Source organism: Branchiostoma lanceolatum, chromosome 16 (genome assembly GCF_035083965.1).
Source record: "Branchiostoma lanceolatum isolate klBraLanc5 chromosome 16, klBraLanc5.hap2, whole genome shotgun sequence".
Classification (NCBI taxonomy): Eukaryota; Metazoa; Chordata; class Leptocardii; order Amphioxiformes; family Branchiostomatidae; genus Branchiostoma; species Branchiostoma lanceolatum.
The window spans coordinates 10,192,439-10,204,619 of record NC_089737.1 but is presented as its reverse complement, the minus strand read 5'-3'; the positions used below and the strand labels follow the sequence as shown (position 1 = coordinate 10,204,619).

The following is a 12,181-nucleotide window of genomic DNA, read 5'->3' as shown; positions in this document are numbered from 1 at the left end:
CAGATAAGCCCCATTTCTGGAGAGAGTGGAGGAGAGAACAACCAAAGAAAGCCGCTGGACAAAGTGACATTGCTCCCTCCTGACAGGATGCCTGCACCTCACGTCTATCAAATCACGGTCACCACCGGGTCCATGTTCGGGGCAGGGACCACGTCACGGGTCGGCTTCCAACTCTTCGGGTCAGAGGGCACATCTCCGGTCAAGATGCTGAACCCAGAAGGAGAGGTCGGTGTTGTAGCTCAGTTGCGTTCTCAGTATTCACAATTTGTTCATAACTAAAACTTTTTTAGGTATACCATACAAGATTCCTGTATTGACATTTGTTTGATGTTTTGTTTACAAATATAGAAATGCCCTTCAGAAACACCCAATCAATATTGGTAATCGCATGTTTAAGCGCCAAATCGACTCAACAGTATTTTACAGACATATCAGCAAGACATACGGGTTTGTTTTTATGGCTGGGGTATTAAAGGCAAAGGACGAAGATGACAATGACAATGATAGAGGTGCCTGATATACAGTTCAAATTAAGCATCACTTTTCTTCGCGCAAACTCTGTATAACATTGCAACATCCCAAACAACATAAACAACGAAACGAGATACAATCTTTATTCATCGTTGCTAATTGCAGGCTTTGGTGCGAGGAAGCACCTTGCATTTTGTCATGCCTGTGCGACAGTCACTCGGAGAAGTGATGACTTTGCACATCTGGCATGACAACTCTGGGGAAGGCGACACGTCATCGTGGTTCCTCGGAAGTTTTATCGTCAGAGATATAGAAAAGGATGTGGCGTAAGATGGAAAAAAACGACATCTTTATCGAAATTGTTTTGAGTTTGGTCTCTTTGCTACACTACAAGCAATGCCCAACTACATCTTTTATTCTATCTTGGCATGCTGGGTTTGAGAGATTGCAATCTGCCTTGCAAGATTTTGCTGGTATGAAAACTAACAACTCTCCTCTTCACAGCAACGTAAGTGAACTTGACTGGATATGGTCTTCATGATTAAAGTTATAATGGCATGTCTTGTTCATTAGCTATTTTGCATTCCATCATGGAAAGAAAATGTTGCATGACTGAGTACACAGATTGGTGCACACATGGTCCTTAGTCAAAAGTTATGGTAATTTTTCAGATCTTACTTCACCTGCAACGACTGGTTATCATCAGAAAAAGGGGACGGTGAAGTGCAGAAGGTGGTTCTCGCAAGCACCGAGGAGGAGCTGACGTCCTTCACCAATGCCTTCAACGAGGCAAGCAGAGATGTGTTCTACGACAAACATCTGTGGGCGTCTGCCCTTGTAGCAGCGCCGGGTAAGTAAAGGAATAAAAGGAACTGTCAATAGATACGTTCAAGAAGAAATCATATTGATTGAAAAAATCAAAGGGAATAGAAATGCATCGTCAAATTTAGTGTAATATAACATATGAAAAGGCTATGTGTGCCTTACCTTATTTTTCATGTATGTCTCTGTCCGGAGTAGGTTTCAGCTTCACCCAGGCCCAGCGTCTGTCCTGCTGCTTTACTCTACTGAACACCATGATGCTGGCCAGCGCCATGTGGTACAAGACAGAAAACACAACTGCTGACACAAGAGTATTGAACCTGGGGTTCGTTCGTTTCGCAATAGAGGTAATGTTTATCTGTTCAGCATACTTTATATATAATTTTGTTATTATAAATTCATTTTTTCATCATATGTTATTCTTACAGAGAGCATTCTCATAAAATATCCTTACTTAAGCAACAGCATTAAGTATTTATACTGTTTAATGTGATTTTTTTCCAAGCCGCATTGATTTGCTTTGAGTCTTTTTGTTCATTGCGTTTTAACAGGAGCTGTACATCAGTCTCATTACTGTACTGACGGTACTCCCCGTGAATCTGATACTCCTGCAACTATTCCGCATGGAGGAGCCACTGTCCGCTAACACCTCGGAAATGTCGATCCGCCCGTCAAAGCAAGGTATGGAAGCAAAATTATAAAGTATTGATATGCGGATCGCTTGCACATCATGTGTGTCTAGTTATCTGAATAATGGTTCTTAGTATGTTACACTTCTTGTCATTTTACTGAAGCCTAGTGGCATGTTTTATATAAAGGTTTGGCTGTATGACATCCCTTCACCTTGTCTTTATACCATTTATGTGGAACCTCAGGATATTTCCGAAGAACTCTCCTCTGCTTGTCCAAGTACGTGGCGTGGGTGACCGTGTTCCTGGTGTCCACCATCTCTGCGTTCTTCGTCATCCTGTACAGTATGGACTGGGGGAAGGAGAAGAGTGACTCCTGGATGAAGGCCTTCATCCTGTCCTTCATGGGGTCTAGCTGTGTGATGGACACACTTCAGGTAACGTCTTTTCATGATAACAATATAATGTGACCAATTCTTAACCTTGTGTTGGAAAACAGATAAACCTTTCTTCCACGATATAGAGTGAAATTTCCTACAGGCTGTTGGTAATATCATGGCGCTGAGCATAGCGTTTTAAATCGCTAGGAACGCATCAAAAAGCGCTAATAACTTTTGGAATAGAATCAATGAATCTATGGTACATAAATTGTTCAATGATGATTATAGCGATATTTGATTCCGAAAAAATCGAATCTGAACAGATTTAGGCTTAAAATACTACAACAAATGGAGATTATCATTTGAAGAAACTAGGCATATTTGTGTACCGAGTATCGTAGCCAAGATGTAAATATTTACCCGTTCCTCATAGATCTTTGTGCTTGCTGTGGTCCTGGCTGCCATCTTTAGCCTCCCGTTCCTCGCCAAGCCGCCGACTATTCAGAAGGAAGACCTGCAGCTGAACCTGTGGAACTCAACAGGTGAGACGTCTAACATTTCAATCTTAGACTTCTGATGACTACCTTCTCTTCTTATTTTTTTTTTTTCTTATTACATCTTTTTCAACGGTCAAATATGTTAATTTGTGTATTGCACAGATATGATGATAAACACAATAATTGTAATTACATAATTCAGGATACTTCTGTAAGGTTAATTCTAAGAAAGACTTCATTTGAAATTTCGGAAGAAACATTATCAACTAAGATGTATCTTGAATATGCTTTATATTTGCTTGATAACGTTGGCTTTGTTGTCTATCCTGTTGGCTTTGAAATTATAGCACCAAAGAATGTCTATCCACCTTCCAAGCCTGATGGCCAATTTGCTAGGAAGAAGAAGGAACTGAGCAAGAAGTCAGCCTCGGTACTGAAGGAGTTTCTTCTTCTGTTTATCTTCGTGGCCCTCCTCTTCTACATCGCCCAGGCGGACAGAGACCAACAAGCCTTCTATGAGACACAGTCATTGTCGAACAATATTCTGCATAAATATGATGCGGTAAGCAACGGGTTCACTACTGCTGGTTTTAACTTAAAACTAAACCTGTATCCCTTTGTCTGAATGCCTCACTCACAGCCATTGTTCACAAACGTTCATAGACTGTAAGGATGACAATGTAAATTTTGCTTACAGATTAAAACTCCAGAAAAGTTCTACTCTTGGGCTGAAGCCGTCATGCTGCCGACTCTGTACCCAGCTACCTGGTACAACGGAAGGGACATGAAGTACTTAGACCGACAGTTTGCGCACAACACTGGATCCTTCCGCCTCGGTCCCCCACGTCTGACACAAGTAAGACAACTTGCAGGTACGTCTTGAGAAGTTGACATGATCTTCTATGTCTTTATTTTTCTACTGGACAGGTGCTAACAATTCTTATGTCCACTGAAAAAAAACATCTGGTACGTATCAATAATATATTATGCCCATCGCTGCAGGTTCCATGGCGATCAAGTCTGTTAGTGACCTCGGGTGGAGCTTTCATTCGGGGAACGTGTCTGGTACCTGTTGGCGATTCGAGGTTCAGGAGATGTTAACTCAACCAAACGACACATTCGACTGCACGAATCGCCACTCGTTTGACGTGCCTTTGGGTCATGACTCCGCGGTTTCATTCTTTCGCGTCTTGAAAGAAACCAATTTTATCGACAAGTACACAAAATCTGTGACAATCGTGCTGAACTTCTACAACCCCAGCCTGAAGCTGTTCAGCGTTGTGAACATGATCATAGATCGTTCTGGAGTAGGGCATCTTGTGCCAACAGCAAGCATCACTTCGTTTAAACTGTTTCAATACGAAAGTGATGCTGACTATAAGGACTTGTTAGTGCACATTCTGTTCACACTCGTCCTCGCAGTAATGGTCTATAAGGAACTAAAAGCAATGAAAAACACGGGATGGAAATATTTCACTTCGAAATGGAACGCCCTTGTGTGCATTAGCCTCATCGGTACAGCCACAACAATCTTTGTCTTCATCAAGCGATATCTAGTGGCATCTGAAACTCTCGAAATGGTCGCCAAAAGTAAAGGTACGCCCAACCTGTTGCTTGTATTTGGATAAACAGCATTCTTGTTTCGTATGAATGATTTTCTCAATCACCCTTTATGCTAAACATCCATATGACACATTACATTCATTTAATTTTACTTTATACTTGTTGACTTGAATAAAAGTACCCCTTTGCTGACATTTTTTTTCTTTTATCCCCCAGGTGAGCTGGGATTTGAACGCTTTGTTGACCTGCAAACTGCTGCATACTGGGATGCTTGTTTTAATCACATCTTGGGTTTTGTTGTCTTCATCAACACCATTTCTTTACTTCGCGTCGTCCGCTTCAGTGAACCAATCGGCAAACTCTTGGCCCTTCCCGGTGTCATGAAGGGGGAGCTCATGTCGTTCGTTGTTGTTGCTGCCGTGGCCTTCATGGCATTTATCAGTTCAGGTAAGTATTCTAAAACCATTGGGCCTTTGCTGACATTACATTTTGTAAAAAAACTTGGTGGTGCCATATTTTCCTATCTCTGCGCTCATTGTGTTGACACCTTATTTGTCTTTCTAGGATTTCTCATATTCGGAAGCGAAATGGAATCTTACACAGACCTGTACCATACAGCGTTCGCACTCTTCGAGATGATGCTCGGCAGGTCAGTTTTACTAATTAGGTGTAAATTTTATATATGAAACATGTCGTATCCATTGCGCTTCAGCAGGTAATGCTACTAAGGACGTTGTCTAATGATGAGTGTTTTGATCCCAGGTTCTTCGCCCAAGACATGTTGGATTCCAATCCTCTCATCGGACCGATCTTCTTCTCCACCTTCATGATCTGCATCTTCATCCTCCTGATGAACTTCCTCATGACCATCATCTGTGACGCCATTTCCGCTGACGTTGACGTCAACCATGACCGTGAACTTGCCGATCACATGTGGAAGAGCTTTGGGGCCATGTTGGGGTTTCACAGCACACCGAATAAAGAGGCGAAACCAGGTAAAATAAGCAAAATTACTTCAGTAGCAACATCGCGTATATCCTTTCTTGCTTTTTTTTCAAAGTGCTAGTGATAACCGTAATACTACTTTATTATGATTGGTATTCATGTGTCATGTATACGTCATGTATTTGATATGTAGATATTTATGTATTGTGGATTTACTGTCTTTGATGTAGAGGAGAAATCGTGTCCATATACTGGAGCTATATGTTTACCATACAATTTCTCAACCCTGTTGCGAAGGTGTCTTGAAGATGGAAGAGCTAAATGCCAAAATATGCATCATTCGAGAGAAACTTGATAAAGGTCTGGACATCTGCAACTCCATCCTGCCTTCGCGTCGACAGCAAAAACATCAGAAGGACAAAGAAGTGTCCAGTTTCTTGAAGTATGGCCACTGTAACACGTCTTATCACATCATTTGCGAAGAACTTAAGTTAGCGACGACTGTCGAAGAAAATCAAAACAGCACAACGGGCATAGAGGTCGCTCAACAATTAGCTGATGCCAACGTCGATAACTTTGACATTGATACCGAAATTAAAAACCTGGAACAAGAATATGAGAAAGAAGAAAAACTTCACCATGAAAACAAGGAGCATAAACTATTAACCGAAATAAGGATGCAGACCAAGCAAATTGAGGACATTCTCTCGAGGGTAAATCGCGGAACCACCAAACCAACTGTGCAGAAGGTGCCCCGGTGTATTCAGGTTGCAGCAGCTCCACAGGCACGTAAGAAGCAAAATGTGACCATTGCCACACATGGTGGTGAACTACAACCTTCACGTAACATGTGGATCCCCGATCTAAAGCTCACCGCTGAAGACAAGGCCATACTCCAAAGTGATGACATGCTGACAGACAAACACATCCATGGCGCACAGATGTTGCTCCGCCGTCAGTATCCAGGACTGGCAGGACTACAAGATACGGCAGTTGGAGCGTCCGTGTACGGATATAAACGGGTCTCCGGAGAAGGTCTACAGATTCACCATGCTGGCATCCTCCACTGGGTGGTCTCTTCCTCCATAGGTGGACATGTCAGCGTTTATAACAGTTTGCCCAGTAAGATAAATGCATCGTTAGAGCACCAGTTGTGTCAGTGCTACGCGCCACTCTCCGAAATTGTCACCGACGTACTGACTGTCAAAGTACCACGTGTCCAGGTACAGCGTAGCAGGTTTACCTGCGGACTGTTTGCCATAGCTTGGGCTGTAGACATCGCAATGGGGACGGATGTGACTCAGGTCAGGTACGAGGAGAGCAGGATGAGAGCCCATCTCCTGGACTGCTTCGAGCGCGGTCGCCTGTCTCCCTTCCCACAGGTCCGTCGGATCACCAGTCGGCGACCCAGTGCTGAACACCGGATCCATCTTGCTGCGGCAACGCTGCCCATCCAGAAGGCCTGGAGGACTGATGAAGTTTGAGGGGTGGAACCAACCACCATAGCAAGAAAATGAAAATTTTGATTAGAAATTACAGCTCCAGTCATCATTGCCCTGAGGAAAGTAGCAGGCGGACTAAAAAAATGTTTTTTTTTTAAGTTCTCAAAAGAACTTAGACCATTCGATGTATGATAGTTGCTGACATTTCTTTATTATGAAAACTGTAATTTCAGTGGTCGTATTATTAGTATTTGTTGTTAAACTGGACGTTCAGTTTTGCTACCTTAATAGCGTTTTAAATTTCATTTGTGCCTATAGCTGTTGAGTATATCCATACTAGATTTAATGTATATGCTATGATGTGTCATTTTATATTTTTACATTTGAGATATATAACATGTTAGAATATTAAAATAAGAAGGTTGATAAGACTGCAAAAGCCTTGTAATGTGTTTCGGGTGCAAATAACGTGTATCAGGATATGTGTATCTTATGTGTAATGTTATGGTAAGCTTATATGTTATGAATAACGAGACGAATTATGAGCAACTTTTGATTGTTTTATTGTATTGAACTGTGTATATTTTTACTGCTGACGTTAAGATAAGTTTGTGGCTTGAATACGGCACCACCATAGGTATTTATTTTTGTGTTTTAATGAATGAAATGAACACTGAAAATCAAGAAAAATATTGAAGCGGAGTGACTATGTCTTGGTCTAGACCAATGACAGAGGACCTTTCACTGCGCTGTCCATCCTCCGTCGATGCAAAGGACGGATCCTGTCATCTGATTGGCTGCTTGGGAGCAAAGAAAGGTTACCATGTCTCCAATCTGAAATAAATGGAAAAGAATTAAATTTTGATACATTTCTGCTTGACGCTATTCTTTTGGATACTACTTTGTACCTAGCGGGTTATTTGTAAACTGCAGTCAATTGCATATTCTCTTTTCAAACACGTTTTCAAGTAACATGTGGCACTGAATAAGGCTACGAATCAAAAATGAAAATAAAAGATTAAAAAAACAACGTTTTGCTCTTCCTTACCTGTTCGGGAGTCACGAAGCCATTGGAAGGCTGTTTTCTTGAGAGAAGCATCGTCTTGGAGAAAGTGGAAATTTAGCACCCATTTTAAAGAAATACCATGCATAAAGGAGAGAGATGTAAGCGAACACTCACTACCGTGAAATTGAATGCAGTTAAAGTACTTCCAAAGACGAAATGGCAAGCATATCACCAACGCTTGATTTCGTTAGTTGTACACTCCTTTTGTTTATAAACTTCGAGAAGATAATGTTGTCTTAATACTAATCCTTATCACAATTTAAATTCTCTAGTTATCGAATTCGTTTTAAGAATACAAGATACCTGTGCGTCTTTCCAAGCTATGTTGTGATCTTCCATCAACTGTCGGATTTGTTTTTCAACGACTGGAAAATAAAGTATTGACCTCTTAAGTCTAATTTTAAGGTTGTACCTATGATAATTAAATTTACGTAGAAAATATTTTCTCAGACATAATGTTAAACATAGACATAACTTTCCTCGCGTAATGCTAATTACGCTACGCCGCCATTTTGGGAAGCAGAAGTACTCACGTGGGGTCGGCACCCATCCGGGACACACGGCGTTGCAAGTGACCCCGGTCCCTGCCGTTTCCAAGGCAACGACCTACAAACAGACCATCATACCTGTTGATGCTTGACAGCATGTTTACGGTGTAAGCACATTGGTTGAAGGCCGTCGTACGATTTTTTTGTTGCAGGATTTTGAAGAAAACGGTGACATAACCAACCGCCAAAGAGGATCAAAACTACTCAAACTACTCGACTATTCGATCGTATGACGAATTTTACAGCAAAAGAAGCAGTAGAAAAGGCTGAATAAAGCGGTATATGAAGCGTTATTTGCAGAAGTCATTTACATACTGCATATACAATACATGTTAGAACATACAATTTTGTCGTAAATCTACCTAGCTAGATACCTCACAATACGAGTGTTTGTGTGTGTTCGGGCCAGTGGGTTTGAATCCAGTGCGTTTGAGCTTCATTGTGTTCGTGTATTTGTGTGTGAGTGTGTGTGTGTGAGTGTGTTAACTTCATCTTAATCACCTTTGTCAGTCCATTGATGCCGTGTTTCGCCGACACGTACGCACATTTCTCCACAGACGCCACAAGCCCGTGCGCTGAAGAAATATTGATTATCCTTCCCCATCCTGAAACAAAAGTGGGAATGAATCTATTTTAGCAACGCCTCAGGGGTGGAATTTATAAAAGAAATACCACGATCGATTTACAAATAATTCGAAGATCTAGTCTAAGGCTTGCAAGTGGTTTTGCACAGGACAACAACAAAACTTTCTACCTTAGGTACAAGAAATCTTACAACCCTAAAAAATATATTCCTAGTCTTCGTAGTCAAACAGGTGTGGACAAGTTTACCTTTTGCCTTCATGGCCGGTAGGAGGTGCTTGATCATGAGGAATGGTGCGGTCAACATGGCGGCCATCATGGCGTCCCAAGTTGCCAAGGGAAACGACTCGATAGGTGATGTATGCTGAAATCCTAACATAGACAGGCTGGAGAGTATAGAAGCTCTGATATATTCATGACACATGAGTTTTCATTGACCCTATGACCTGGGATGACCAGTCTCTATAACCAGAGTGACTACGCAGGCTATATGAGAGAATATTTGCTAGGGCTTGACTTGCAGGCTGATAGCAGATTGAACCCTCTCTCCTTAGCCGACTCCCTTAGCAAACTATTCGCTCTATCTAGCCAAGTTTCTACTATTTCCCCAACCATCCGCGGGGCCTGGTACTGGTAGAGGCTACAGGCTGACTGTCATGCCTGATTAACGACGAGTTCTATCACCTCTGAACTTTAACTGCCGCAAGTCTGACCCCATTTTCCCACTCGCCTCCTGCCTCGCTACTAAGGGTATATCCAAATAACTACGTATACAACAAAAAGCTTAAGCGGACACACCAAAAACAAACTCCATACACGGAAGCAAAGAGTTTACCAAGCTAGGACGATTGTCATTATAGAACTAAATGGTCCCACCTGCATTATTGACTACAATGTCCACTCCGTCCGTACAATGTTCCTTGGCTTCCGTACACAATCTTTCTACTTCCGTAGGCATTGTCAGATCTGCCGGGATGTAAGTGGCTTTTACACCGCTGTAATTTCTGTAAAGGTTGGATGGCTTGTGATTATATTTGGTTTGTAGGTAGGTCATGCAAAGAAAAAAAGCCAAGGTTATTAATGGGCTAGCCTGAGTGCTATCCTAATTAGCTAAAAAAAAAGTAAAGAGTATGGGAGCGCTGGAACTAGAATGATATTCAGGCTAATCATCGGGCTCCTGGCAACCAACTTCAAGTTCAAGATGGGACACTCCATGAAATGTGTTTGAGCTCATTTTGATGTAATATCATGAATCGTTGAAGGTTCATTATACCCTTCAGATCAGAATGGAGTGAAGGAGAGAAGGACGAAGAAGAGGAATGAGAGATTTACAACTATCCGGAAGTTTCCCTGAACCTTTCTATGGCAACCACTCGTCCGTATTATCTTTATTCCTTTAGGGAAAGCGATGATGCTGTGTCTGGATGGAAAGGGGAGAATAAGTGTATTGATGATAGAATCGGATTTAGACAAAGGGAAAGAGACAGAAGGACAAAAAAACGATTAAACCAACCGGAAGTCTTCCTGAAGGTCAGTTAAAAGTTTTTCGTCTGCGAACCCCGTGTAGATGACGTCACATCCGCTCTCAGCCAGTGCCCGGGCTATCCCCAGTCCGATGCCGCTGGTAGACCCGGTCACTAGGGCAGACCGACCCTTCAGGGGGGCAGGATGGGTTCCCAGGCACCTGTCAATGCAAACCAAAAGGCATATATCAATGCATACTCGAGGGCAGCTACTACTGACACAAAACCAAAGGCACCTCTGTATTTAGAGGTGCCTTTGGTTTTGTGTCAGCAGTAGCTGCCCCAGAGGATTAGTACTAGTAGCATATTTTTACTCTTACAACGCCGTGAGTTAAAAAAAGAAAATGAAATTACCTACTTCTAGATGAGGTCAATGCATAATAAACAAACGATTAAACAAACAAGTAAGCCTGCAAGGTTTGATAAATAAATGACATTGAAAATATACTTTTCTTTACAGAACCCACACGCATGGAGTCGTGTGACGTAAGGGCAGGGTGTTTTGGCCCAGAACCCAGATCTCGAGGTCCCAGGTTTTAATCATGTCATGTAATGCACTTTACACGACACGACACCCAGGTGTAAAAATGGGTACATTGCTTCAGTTGGTGAGGTAAAAGGGGGTGAGAGAATGGAGTCGGGCTCCGCCTTCCAATACTGTGCCCTATAGCTAGACACAGTAGATATCAACGCACTGTCCCGTATACGGCCTCAAAAAGGCGATGGAACTACTTTTACCTACTTTTACACAGACTGCCAACATACAGTAAGCCTTTAGTTCATCATTTCAGTCGACCCACAGTCTTGTCTCTGAATCAGATATAGCAATTGTTTTTGCCAATGTTAGCTGTGCGTAATCTATTAAGTGGATCATCATCAGTCTATTCTCACGAGCAATCAAAAATAGCTTGGATTATCGAATGCGCAACATTCATCCCCAACATCAATTAGAAGTCACTTACGTTAGGTTACCGGGCTACATAAAAGACAGCAAGCCCTGCAACAATCGCTATGGCCGATGTTAGTGGCGCCTTCTTTCTAATCAGACTTTTATAGGGTCCGTGTTATAGCACACGTAAAACACTGAACCTAACCCTATAACTGCTTTGAGATTGAGGAAATTTAGTTCAACGTGCACAGATATCCAGTGCCTACGTGCGACAAGACACACACACAAGCGCTCCGTACCCTAGAAACCTTGAACCTTGAACGGGGACATCTAGCGATTCCAAAATGGGGAAAAGTTCGTACGTCTTACCTTGCAAACGCCGTACCAGTGGCTGTTTGTGTATATCGTACAAAGGATGACGTCTTGGCGAAACGAATAAGGGACGCCATCTTCGTAAGGACTCTTGTTGTTACACGGGTCAAGGTCCACATGTTATAGATCGAGTTTAGCATAGCTTACCTTTCCATGACCCTATAAATGGTTTATCTTGCGTTTAACCTTGATATCGCTAGATGGCTCTTGTTGCATGCCAACAAACAATCGAGAGCAAACCGCTTACGATGACCACTGCCCTGATACTTGCTCATTATTGTATCATTGTATATATATATGTTATCATATATCTGTATCAGATTTATCTTACAAAATGTGGATGCATGATAACGTAGTACAATAGGATATTTACGAAAACGTAAACCCAGTTGTAGGTGTCAAGACAAAATACTGGTGGTTATGTTTGCTATCATTCACTCACCCATTCATTC

At 42.1% G+C, this 12,181-nt stretch overlaps 2 protein-coding genes across 3 annotated transcripts; one reads left to right on the top strand and one right to left on the bottom strand.

Annotated features, from left to right (window-relative positions):
• Window positions 1-2,144: 2,144 nt before the first annotated feature.
• Window positions 2,145-7,608, top strand: LOC136421670 (polycystin-1-like protein 2). The gene is made up of 9 exons (XM_066409141.1): window positions 2,145-2,359; window positions 2,736-2,844; window positions 3,147-3,361; window positions 3,497-3,671; window positions 3,802-4,395; window positions 4,579-4,809; window positions 4,927-5,011; window positions 5,125-5,357; window positions 5,605-7,608. Exons 1-9 carry the CDS (start codon window positions 2,270-2,272, stop codon window positions 6,789-6,791), a joined length of 2,919 nt encoding a protein of 972 aa, XP_066265238.1. The 5' UTR covers window positions 2,145-2,269; the 3' UTR covers window positions 6,792-7,608.
• LOC136421672 (D-beta-hydroxybutyrate dehydrogenase-like) lies at window positions 7,296-11,875 on the bottom strand. Of its 2 annotated transcripts, XM_066409142.1 has the most exons (9): window positions 11,727-11,868; window positions 10,459-10,629; window positions 9,822-9,949; window positions 9,195-9,317; window positions 8,865-8,968; window positions 8,349-8,421; window positions 8,119-8,180; window positions 7,798-7,851; window positions 7,296-7,583 (listed from the first exon to the last, which is right to left on the bottom strand). In XM_066409142.1, the coding sequence occupies exons 1-9, from the start codon at window positions 11,846-11,848 to the stop codon at window positions 7,491-7,493; spliced, it is 930 nt and encodes a 309-aa protein (XP_066265239.1). In that variant the 5' UTR covers window positions 11,849-11,868; the 3' UTR covers window positions 7,296-7,490. The 2 variants fall into 2 exon arrangements, with proteins under 2 accessions (XP_066265239.1, XP_066265240.1); XM_066409143.1 differs by lacking the exon at window positions 9,195-9,317 and having other exon boundaries at window positions 11,727-11,875.
• Between the last annotated feature and the right edge of the window lie 306 nt (window positions 11,876-12,181).